At 57.1% G+C, this 11,655-nt stretch overlaps 1 protein-coding gene across 1 annotated transcript in view; it reads right to left on the bottom strand.

The window, feature by feature from the left end:
* Positions 1–6,300: 6,300 nt before the first annotated feature.
* The window catches only part of WRNIP1 (WRN helicase interacting protein 1), a 12,266-nt gene continuing 6,911 nt past the window's right edge, over positions 6,301–11,655 (bottom strand). The window contains exons 6-9 of the mRNA XM_040249875.1: positions 9,748–9,977; positions 8,663–8,818; positions 7,450–7,529; positions 6,301–6,977 (exon numbers count right to left, since the gene is read on the bottom strand). Coding sequence (XP_040105809.1) covers positions 6,702–6,977; positions 7,450–7,529; positions 8,663–8,818; positions 9,748–9,977 — 742 coding nt within the window. The 3' untranslated portion in view covers positions 6,301–6,701. The remainder of the gene's footprint in view (positions 6,978–7,449; positions 7,530–8,662; positions 8,819–9,747; positions 9,978–11,655) is intronic.

Raw genomic sequence — 11,655 nt, 5'->3', positions numbered from 1 at the left:
ACGTGGTCAGAGCCAGTAGGAAAAGATACAGGAGTGCGCAGGAGGGAGGCAGCAGGGTTGGGGGAAGACACCGTGTGTCCGGAAGAGCCTGTTGGCCACCGGAAACTGCTTTCTGGATTCTCCAAGTGTGATTTGCAGGGGCCAGCAGAGGAAGCATCACCTGGGAACCTACTAGAAGTGGACCCCACCACAGCTGGGCTAGACTGGAATTCTGGGCTCCAACGGGCTCACCAGTCTGAGAACCATTGGCCTGGCGGCTGAGCACTCAGGATATCTGGGTTCCAAGCCCTCTCTGTGGCCCCGGGACAGTCACTCAGCCTCCCTGAGTCCCAAGTTCTGCTCTGGATACAAAATAGACGCGGCTCAGATGGTCATCTGAGAAGCAGATGATAAAACACTTTCAACAACGCCAGACACACAGAGGGCAGCACGCCTGTGTACAATGATTGCTGTTTTCCAGTTGCTCAGTTGTGTCCGACTATTTTCGACCCCACGGACGGCAGCGTACCAAGCTGCCCTGTCCTCCACCATTTCCCAGAGTTTGTTCAAACTCATGTCCATTGAGTCAGTGATGCCATCCAACCACCTCATCCTCTGTTTTCCTCTTCTCCTCCCGCCTTCAATGGAGAAGGAAATGGCAGCCCACTCCAGTGTTCTTGCCTGGAAAACCCCATGGACGGAGGAGCCTGGTGGGCTGCAGTCCACGGGTCGAAAAGAGTCAGACACGCCTGAGCGACTTCATGTTCACTTTCCCTTTCCTGCCTTCAAACTTTCCCAGCATCAGGGTCTTTCCCACTGAGTCGGTTCTTCCCATCAGGCGGCCAAAGTACTGGAGCTTCAGCTTCAGCATCAGTCCTTCCAATGAGTATTCCGGACTGATCTCCTTTAGGATGGGCTGGTTGGATCTCCTAGTCCAAGGGATGGGCAACAGCCTTCTCCAGCACCACAGTTCAGAAGCATCAAGTCTATGGTGCTCAGCCGTCGTTATGGTCCAGCTCTCACATCTGTACAAAACCCCCGGGAAAACCATGGCTCTGACTAGGCTGACCTTCACAATGATTGACAGGAGCCAAAACCCTGAGGCGTGTCCCAGTGTCCCTGGAAGACTGTGACCACCCCTGTCCCGACTGGCCTCCCCGAGGAAGGGATGCCGCGCGTGGTTCTCAGCAGGTCTTCCCCGCTGCCATCAGGTGCTTCTTTGACCCCCATCCTACAGAGGAAGAGAGTGAAAACAAAGACGATGACCTCGGGCGAGGTCACGCAGGGGAGGAGCGGGGTAGGCAGATCTGGGCCCTGGCTCTTCACCACTGGGCACGGGGGCTGCGGGAGAAGTGGGAGTGACGCCGGATGAGGGGGTGGGAGGCCGCCCCGAGGACTAAAGGGCGGACTCAGTTTTTACCCCGAGAGCAGGGGGAGGACGTGTGGGTGGGGTGATCAGACCCCTCCCTGGGCAGGGGAGGGCCCAGGGCGGCGCAGCCTGGGCTGGTGAAGAGGCTGCAGGAAGGGGCCTGGGGTGCAGACCGCGTCTCTGGTTCTCAGGAGCCGCGTGTCACAGCCTGGCGTCACACGCAGCGCACGGTCCCGGGACCGTGTGCGCAGCCACCGAAAGCCGCACAGACAGTTCCAGGACCTGACCAGCCTCGAGGCGAGAGAAGGCAGGCTCAGGAACAGCTGAGGCTGCCTCCGATTTTCTCACACACACTGGGAGAAACACCCAGGAGGCAGAGACTAAGAAGCTGGTGGAGCTCACCGCTGAGGACTAATGCTAAACTGGGCTCATGTTATCTTTTTGCCATGTGGTTTGTTTTGGTTTTGGCTGTATCCCCTCCGGTACCTTTTTGGCAAAGGTCACAGTTACTTTTGTAATCAGACAAATAAACAGTAACTGGCCTGTGAGGTTAACCACAAACACTGCAAAGGCCCTGGCTGAGCGTGGTCATGGGCACCAGGTGGCCGCTGGGCTGAGACTGGTGGAGGCTGCCTCCTGGTGGACACACGGGGAGGACCGGCCTGGGCTGACAGCGGCTTAAACAGCTCAGTGACAGCTCATATAGTCACTCAGTTTGTCACTCAACAAACACACGCTGCATGATGGGAATATAAAACCCCACTTAAATACTGTTTAAACTAACGCTGTTTATAACGAAGCCACGTTCCGCAGCGCGGCCTATGTCTGCTTGTGTCGGAGTTGTTGGTCCTGCTCCCGGGAATGAGCTGTCACGGAGGAGCGGGGTGGTTTTCTGGGAACATTTCCTGATTACAGCCACAGTCCAGAAGCTGATTTGCATGCGCTGTTTGTATCGGGCCGTCTCGCTGGACATCTCAGGGGACACCGTCAGCTGGGACTCTGCTTCTGAGACGCACTCACTGTACGTCTGGTCTCAGAGATGCGTCTGTCCCACCCCACTCCCACCCCTCCAGACCCGAGCTCCCACGTCTTTAGCCGGGAGTGCCTGGCAGGTGCTGCAATGGGGGCGCCGGCGGGTTGTGGGGCAGAAGGAGCGGCCAGGCGCCCTCTCCTCCCCCCACCTCCCCACTCCCCCAACTCGGGAGTTGGGTCCTCCCCCCACGCCCCCAACTCCGCCTCTGGCCTGGTCAGAGGTGCTGGCTGGCTTGTGCAGCCCTGGGCCCCTCCAACTCCCTCCATTCCCCACTAGGCCGTGGGACCCCACGGCTGGGAGTGGCGCGCTTTCCTTATCTAGAACACTAGTCAAGAGAATGGGTTGAGCCCATCTTGTTTCATTTCCTCCCAAGGCCCTGCCCCTCCTTCAGGAAAGGCATCTTAAGCTGGAGAATGAGGGCCAGCACAACGCGGGAGGCTGGGCCCGTGGCCACTACTGGGTGGGTCCCAGGAGAGCAGCCAAGAACTCACCCTGTCTACACGGCGGGCACCCCCAGGGCTCCGACGGCAGTGCTCGCCCTCTGATGCCCCAGGAGGCTCTCTGAACCAGACCCAGCAGAGCTGGCGGCCTGGTCCCCTTCTCACACGGAGACCCGGGACACAAACGCATGCTGCTGGGGGCGCCTGACCGCATGGCACCCAGAACGCGGGGGGCGGACATTTCCCCACCAGGGGGAGGACAGAAGTTCTCCGAGACCCTAACTGGCCTGAGAGGATAACCCCTGAAAACTCTGGACACCAGGTTCCCACAAACGGCTCCTGGAGGATGCAATCACACCCCGCCCGGCCCCCACTCACGTTCTGAGCTTCCAATCTGCTGTCGAGCTGAACAGGAGCCTCTTACTGGGGTGACTGGACATCTGAGGAGCAAGTGCGAGGAAAGACAGACGCCAAATGGACAGAAAAAACAAGCGTGGAAGGAAAGAGCGCGTACGGGAAGAAAATGAAAAACAAGTTTAATATCCAGAGAAGTAAGATAAGCAATCACCACACATACAGGTTACAACCAAAAGGACGGACAGTAACAGAAAAGCGAGCTCTCGGAGATGTCCAAGGTGACGATGGCAAAGACGAAAACAAGCCCGAGGAGCCCTTCCAGGGAGCAGAGCAAGAAGACAAAGGATGGAAAACAAGGAGGAAAGAAACACACGTACGGAACCGGTCTGGGGGGCCGACCTAGGCTGTTCAGGAGGAAGGACCGGAGGAGGTGGAGGGGAGGACCCCCAGCGAGAGCAGCCCTCTGCAGGGATGCCTGACGCCGACCGAGGCCCCCCAAGGAGCTGGGCGGTCTGGAGTAAGCCACCAAGCTTTCTGTCCCGAAAATGTCCACCATGGTCCTTGGTTTACTGGGTTACGAGGGCTCAGGTGAGCTGTGCACGCTGGCACGCACGACATCCTCAGCGCACGCCAGCCGCCAGCTCCTCCTGCACACACGTGCCACGCTCAATTCAGTTCAGCCGCTCAGTCGTGCCAAACTCTTTGCGACCCCATGAATCGCAGCATGCCAGGCCTCCCTGTCCATTACCAACTCCCGGAGTCCACCCAAATTCACGTCCATCGAATTGGTGATGCCATCCAGCCCTCTCATCCTCTGTCGTCCCCTTCTCCTGCCCCCAATCCCTCCCAGCCTCAGGGTCTTTTCCAGTGAATCAACTCTCCGCATCAGGTGGCCAAAGTATTGGAGTTTCAGCTTCAGCATCAGTCCTTCCAATGAACACCCAGGATTGATCCCCTTTAGGATGGACTGGTTGGATCTCCTTGCAGTCCAAGGGACTCTCAAGAATCTTCTCCAGCACCACAGTTCAAAAGCATTAATTCTTCAGCGCTCAGCTTTCTCTATAGTCCAGCTCTCACATCCATACATGACCACTGGAAAAACCACAGCCTTGACTAGACAGACCTTTGTTGACAAAGTAATGTCTCTGCTTTTCAATATGCTGTCTACATTGGTCACAACTTTCCACACAACCATCGCCAAGTGTGACTGCCTCTCCCTGTCAGGCAGCCGCATCCCCAGATCAATCCTCACCGTCTCTGCCCCCCAGCTCGCCCACCAACACCTCCTGGGCACTACGGGTGCCGCCTGGCCCTCTCGCACCCTGCCTCCCTCCCGTCCCGGCTCAGCGCTGCAGCGCAGGTGACCCGGACATCGGTCCTTTGCTAGAAACACTTACTAAAAGCCCAGCCTTCCAAAACCAAGGCGGCTCTGTGTCTTCTGCCTCTCCTCCTCCACTGGGGAGGTGTCAGACCAGCCTCCTGACCAGACACTGTTCTGCCTGGCACTTCCCTGCCCAGGGCCACCCCCACTGCCTTCCCTGCCCACTACCACCCCCGGGTATCGCAGCAGCAGGCTCCTGCCCCGCACCCACCCCAGTTCTGGATGAGGTCCGCTTGGCCACCAACATCTCAACCACACTTCCATCCTGTCCACGTCCACCCCGGCCAAGGATGGACTTAACTCCGCTTTCAATAGCACAGGATGTTGTCTTCTGTTTCTTAACGTTCCCAACAAGAGCTCAGTGTGAGGCAAGCACTCATTATTTACTGAATGAAAAAAACCGTCCCAGAACTCAGACTCAAGTGTCCAGACTGAATGGGTCCCCGACACACTCAGTGAAATAGATCACGGCCAACTCTGCGGCCCTAGGGAGGCCCGCTCAGCCTCCAGAGGGAGGGGCAGGAAGGCGGCTGGCCAGGACGGCCAACCTGGAGCTTCTTTGTCAATTTATTTGAGAAAAATTGTTTCGGGGTTTCCCGGATGACACTAGTGGTGAAGAGCCTGCTTGCCAATACAAGAGATGTGAAGGTGAGGCCGGGCTGACCCCTGGGTCCCAAGAGCCCCCAGAAAAGGAAGTGGCAACCCACCCCAGTATTCTTGCCTGGGAAGCCCCATGGACAGGGGAGCCGTGAGCCATGGTCCATGGGGTCGCATGCACACATTTCAGTACTTATCGGGCTGCGCTGGGTCTTCATTGCAGCATGTGGGACGTAGTTCCCTGACCTGGGGTCGAACCAGGGGCCCCTGCCTCGGCAGCCAGGAGTCTTAGCCACTGGACACCATGGAAGTCCTCCAACATAAAGTTTATTCCCGAACCATCAGGCGGGTCTGCAGGCGGAGTAAGCACATCCCCAGACTCTCGGGTGGTTTTGCTGCCCAGGACTCTGTGCTCCTTGAAGTGACCGCAGGATGTGCCTCACGTGACCAGGTCGAGCACAGGATCCCGAGGTCAGACATGATGCACGGATGAAGCAACGGCGTCCAGGATGGGAAGGGTCCCCCCACAGGGCAGACCACCAACAGACAAGCCGGTGGGGTCCTCCCGGAGGAGAGGGGTGCCCAACAGCGGGAGGGAGCTTGAGAAGTCAGTGAGGCAGAGCAGGACCCTGTGGTCCTTTCCCAGGTGCCGCCACCTGCTCTGTCTGCAGAAAAGCTTCAGCTGAAGGGCAAGTCTCGTCAGAGAGGTGAGAAAAAGCAGAAGCAAAGGCAAACAGTCGAGGGAGAGCACACAGTGGCAGGTTAGTCGAAAGCAGAGTCAGGGACCTTGAGTTTCTTCTCCAGGGCCACAGATAATTGGGACCATATCCTGAGCCGAAACCTCTGCCAGGTGGCGTCAGCTGCGTGACGATCAGATTGTAGCCATGACCTAAGGTGCCACAATTCCGAGAACTGGCCTCAAAGAAACGGGAACCAGCCAACTCTGGAACTGAAGATTAACCGTACTTAATCACGACGATGTTTCAAAATCCTTCAGAATCTTTAAAGCTGATTTTCACCGATACACAGACTTCCGAACTCTGCTACCTAGGGTCATTTTTCTTCCCGTGTTTACCCATCAAAATGTAACTGACATGTTGTTGGAACCTCGGATCCCAGGTGGAAAACAGGCAAGAATTGAAGAGTACTTCGAAATAGTTTTATTGGCTCATAAGACCTTTGCATAAAAAAAAAATACCCAAAACACTATGCAGTATTAAACCACAATTACATTTTTTTAATCAATTGAAACTACCCAGAATAAACATTTTTTAAAGGAAAAGAAACCTACAGAACTCAATTTTGAAATGACATTATGACTTAAATACTATGACAAAATAGATACCTCCTTATAACGTGAATCCATTGCACGAAGCTGCCAGAACGTTTCACGAGCATCACGTCGCACAGGGTGCAAACGAACACAACGCCACGTCACACGCGCAGCCGCAGTGGCTGCGCCCCCGTCTCCGAACGCTCCGTCGCCGGCACAGAGGGCGGGCCCGGGGCAGCCTCTGCCAGCCCCCGGCCGGTAGGCCGCCTCCGTCAGCACCGCCGCTGCTTGAAGAAGTCCACGCCCCGCAGCTCCTGCGGCAAGTACTCCTGCTCCACCGGCTCGCTGTAGGCGGGGTTGTACTTGTAGCCCTGGCCGTAGCCCAGGTCCTTCATCAGCCTGGTGGGCGCGTTGCGCAGGTGCAGGGGCACGGGGGGCAGCGGGCCCTGGTGGCCCCGCAGGCAGGCCTTGACGTTGTTGTAGGCGCTGTACACCTCGATCGACTTCGGGGCTCGCGCCAGGTAGACCACACACTGGGCCAGGAGCACCTGTGCGGGGTTGTGGGGCGCCGCCCAGGGTTAACTCTGGGAGCCCCCCCTGCCGCGCTGACGTCCCATGGGGCCCACAGTCTGGACAAACCACGACGGGGAGGAGGCGTCCCTCCCCGAGGCAAGGCTAAACCAGACCGGTGGTTTTCTTTTAAAACTGAAAGGAGTTTTTATCACATGAAATTCTTTTTGAAACCCCACCATGTAAAGCTAAGCAGGAGCTGCTCTGTCTGTGGGTGAACTTGCAGAGACATCCTGTTCAGCTCCTCTGAGGTTCTTGCCTCTAGGAAACCCTGAGCACCTCCGAGGAGCCCACACCAGACCCTGCTGACACCGAGGTCCCTTCCCCCCAGCGTCTAAGCTTCTAGATGGGGGTCAGAGAGCCAGGCAGCCTCCTCCGTGGTCCAGGCTCCCAGAGGTCCAGGCCCAGAGAGGTGCTACCCAAGGCGACGGCACAGGGCAGGGGCCTTACCTCGCACTCGGGCATGCCTATGGAGTGACAGCCTTGGTAGGTGGCGACAGCCTGTGTCAACGCAGACGGGTCAGCCAGGCCTGCCACACACACGAACAGGGCGAGTTAAGTCCCACTGCACACCCCTGTGCCGACCCACCACCGCCTGCATACCCTAACGGAGGAATCATTCAGCAAAAGCTGATCTTAGCTGACTCCAGAGGTGTGCACAGCGTGGTTACTGTGCAGGCTTAAGAACTGTTGTTTCCTTGGAGATAAAAGCTCTGTATCCAGTAGGAAAACCAGGAGACCACGTACAGCACCCGTAAAGAGCAGAGGCCACGGAGACAGGCAGGGGACGGACACGCTGAGAGCAGGGCACTGCTGACGCCACAGACAGCTAAGGCTCTGGGACCTCCTTAAAGGGGCCTGGAGCCCTCCCTTTCCATTAACAGCTCGGGAGCTCTGATGGAAACCAGAACACCTGACTCCAAGGCAAAATTAAAATGCTGCTTTTATTTCAACACAGGCACCTGGGTGAGACTGTGGGCTTGGTTCTGGACTATTGCAGTAACACGAAAACCGAGATAAAGTGAAAACCGTGACAAAGCAAGCTGCACGGATGTTCTGGTTCCCCAGCGTGCACAGAGCTTATGTTAACAGTACACTGTCGTGTCTAAAACACTTCACTGCTCAACCTGCTAACCGTCACCCAAGCCTTGAGGGAGCCAGTCTCTCTGCAGTGGTGACATCAGAGAGGACTTGTCACAGACCTCCAAACAAAAACAGGACAGAGATGAAAGTGTGAATGCCGCAAGAATCGCCCAAGTGCGATGCGGGGACACCACGTGGGCAACTGCTGCTGACACGGCCTCGACAGGGGGTCCCACGGACCCCACGGCGACACAGGCACGAGCTGTGAAGGTGGCCTGCGTGAGCAGAGCAAGTGGTCTGCACCCCTCTGGGGTTACTACCGAAGGACGCGGTGACCCATGACTGTGACAGCCAGACGCCCAGAAACAGACGACGGCCTCCACCGAGTCCACCCTTCGTCTGCCCCAGACACTCCCGAGGCCCCGCCCCGGTTCCACCCAGGCCCCGCCCCGCCCCCTCCACCCAGCCCCCGCCCAGAACACTCCCGAGGCCCCGCCCAGGACACTTCCGGGGCCCCGCCCCGGAGACACGCCCAGCACCCCCCCACCCCGCCCCAGGCCCGCCCCCGCCCGTCACTCACCCACGTCCTCGCTGGCGAACCTCACGAGCCGCCGGGCCACGTAGAGCGGGTCCTCACCGCCCTCCAGCATGCGGCCCAGCCAGTAGAGCGCGGCGCTGGAGTCGGAGCCCCGCATGGACTTGTGCAGCGCCGAGATGCAGTTGTAGTGTTCCTCCCCTGCGCGCAGAGCCCCACTCAGCCCCGCGCCCGCCGCGCCGCAGGCCTCTCCCCGGCTGGCCTCAGGGAAGCCCGAGCCAGCAGCCCGAGCCAGCGAGGGACCCGGGAGGGCCTGAGCACTGCGAGCTCTGACACCTCCCTCACCCGGCCCCGCGGAGGGGCTTGTGCCGCCGCTGCCCGTGGGACGCGGGGCTGAGCCCCGCCCGCTGCAAAGGGCCTCGGTCTCACGCTTCACCGGGTCCACGATGAAGGCAGCACGCTGGAGACCCCACTTCCTTCTAAAGGGGTGGAAATCCGACTCCAGCACGACGGCCCAGAGTCACACACACCCTCGTCTACAGGCGACTCTTCATCGCCCATGTCTTTTGTAAAGACACAGAGTGCTGTGCTTATGATGTTGATATTCCAGCTCAGGGATTTAACAGGAGCTGGCGTCAGGTTTGGTATCTCTAAGTATGGTTTTATGAAAACAGATAAACGCACATGGAAAAATTCATTTAAAGAAAACTAGCACAGAATAAAAGCACCAATTTCTACGTAAACTTAATTTTTAATTGTGCCTTTAGGAATTAAAGTGAAAGTCGCTCAGTCGTGTCCAACTCTCCGCGACCCCTTGGACTATACAGTCCATGGGATTCTCCAGGCCAGAGTACTGGAGTGGGGAGCCTTTCCCTTCTCCAGGGGATCTTCCCAAACCAGGGATCAAACCAGGTCTCCCCCATTGCTGGCAGATTCTTTGCCAGCTGAGCCACAAGGGAATTAAGGATTTTAACTCTCATTAAAGAACTCCAATTGAACCAAGTTACTTAAACTAAACACACACCTGAGTTCCCACAATTCCACACCAGCTGTCAGCCCCCCTAGTCAGGAAGCAGAGCTGTGCCGGGAGGCTCTGGGCGGAGCTGCGTGGGGGCCGGGTGCTCACTCACCTGCCCGGTCGTACAGGATGTGTGAGCGTTGCAGGCCCTCCTTCACGTCGCTCTCTGTGACCAGCACGCGGCTCGGGGGGTAGCTCTGCCCACCCTTCTTCCCAAAGGTCTTCCGGGCGCTCAGCCGAGCCAGCACGGCCAGCTGCAGCCCGTTCAGCCCGGCCCGCGCATCCCCGTCGCTCAGATGGGCCAGCGTGTCCAGAGCCTTGTCCTCAATGAGCACCGAGGACCTGCAACACCAGCGCCGTGTCACACTCTGGACACCCCCTCCTGCAGTACGCTGTGCCTCTCATCCCTCAAGCCCACTCCCGAGCCCCGAGGCTCAGCTTCCGCCCAGGACCCCGAGCCCTGGTGCTGGGGCGGGCCTGTGCTGTTAGCAGCCAGAGACAGTGCGGCTGAGCAGAGCCCCGTCTTCGAGTCCCGAGCTGATGTCACCGGATGTTTGGTCCTTTTCCACCCAACATTCAGCCCTTTGCGGTCTCCAGGTTCCACATGCATGAATTCAACCGGCCTCGGACATAAAGTACTATGGGGAAAAATTCCAGGTAGTTCTAAAAAGCACAGCTTGAGTCCGCTGCACACTGACAACCGCGGACAAAGCATTCAGAGCATATTTGCAACAACCTACACCTGGTTTATTTACATTGTTTTAGGTGTGATCAGTCGCCTAGAAACAATGTTGTGTATGTGGGAGGATGTGCTCTGTTACAGAGGCCTGCGCATCCACCAGTCTCGCCTTCTGGTGTCCTGGGGGTGGGGGCTCTGGATCCAATGCCTTGCAGATCCTGAGGGACAACTCTATAAGCACATCCTTCATTTGACAACCAACCTGTCCCCAGTCCCGCTGGGCACAGCAGCACCCAGGAGCTGGGCACTGGGCTCTGGTCTGGGGCACCCTGCCACAGGGGTACTGACCACTTGTGGACCTTCAGAGTCTAATTGAGCAACTTTTCCTATTCTGTCTAGTTAGACAAGGTGTCCAACACTTTTAGCTACGTAGAGGAATGTTATTCTTTCTGGCTAGCTGCATATGTACAAAGTAAAATATAACTGTTCCAAGTTACAGCTCAGCCGTGTCCCTGCCAACCTTCAGCTGGAAATGTCACAGCAATTAATAAATCGACGCAGATCATCTGAAGCAGCTACCTGGAGAACAACCCCAAAGGCCCCACTGGGCTGGGCAAGGAGTGCTCAGAGGGCGCCCTGCCTCCCTGGGGGGACAGCGTCAAGGACCCCAGACTGCACTCGCCCCTGAAGGCCCACCTCTGGCGTCTCCCGGATGCCGTGTCTCCAAAGCCAAGCCTCCCAGCTGCCTCTCCACCCTCAGGAGTCAGCTCACAACGGACGGCTCTCCCGTCGGCCCAGCCTCCCCTCCTGACCAGACACTCACAATACACACGGAGACCAGAGCACTGGCTCTTTGTAGAGCTGACAGCCACTTCCAAAGCGCATTCTTGATGATCTGGAGAAACACCAGACCCGCATGAAAGACAACCCACACTACACAGCCCACACTGGGGCCAGCGGCAGAGGAGGTGCGGTGGCTCGGGGGAGCCGCAGGGGGACACGCCTGTGCGCCTGTGCGTCAGTGCGTGTCTCTGTGTGTGTGTCTATGTGGGTATATAAGTGTGTACATGTGTGTGTCTGTATAAGTACATGCTTCTCTGTGTGTGTATACATAAGTACGTTTCTCTGTGTGTGTATACATATGTGTGTATAAGTACATGTGTCTCTGTATACATGTGTGTATAAGTACGTGTCTCTGTATACATGTGTGTATAAGTACATGTTTCTGTGTGTGTATACATGTGTGTATAAGTACGTGTGTCTGCGTATGTATACATAGGTGTGCATAAGTACATGTGTCTCTGTGTGTATACATATGTGTGTATAAGTACGTGTCTCTGT

This window comes from Oryx dammah, unplaced genomic scaffold (genome assembly GCF_014754425.2).
Source record: "Oryx dammah isolate SB20612 unplaced genomic scaffold, SCBI_Odam_1.1 HiC_scaffold_11, whole genome shotgun sequence".
Lineage (NCBI taxonomy): Eukaryota > Metazoa > Chordata > Mammalia > Artiodactyla > Bovidae > Oryx > Oryx dammah.
Note: the sequence above shows the minus strand (reverse complement) of the source record. Positions and strands in the feature narration are given on the sequence as shown.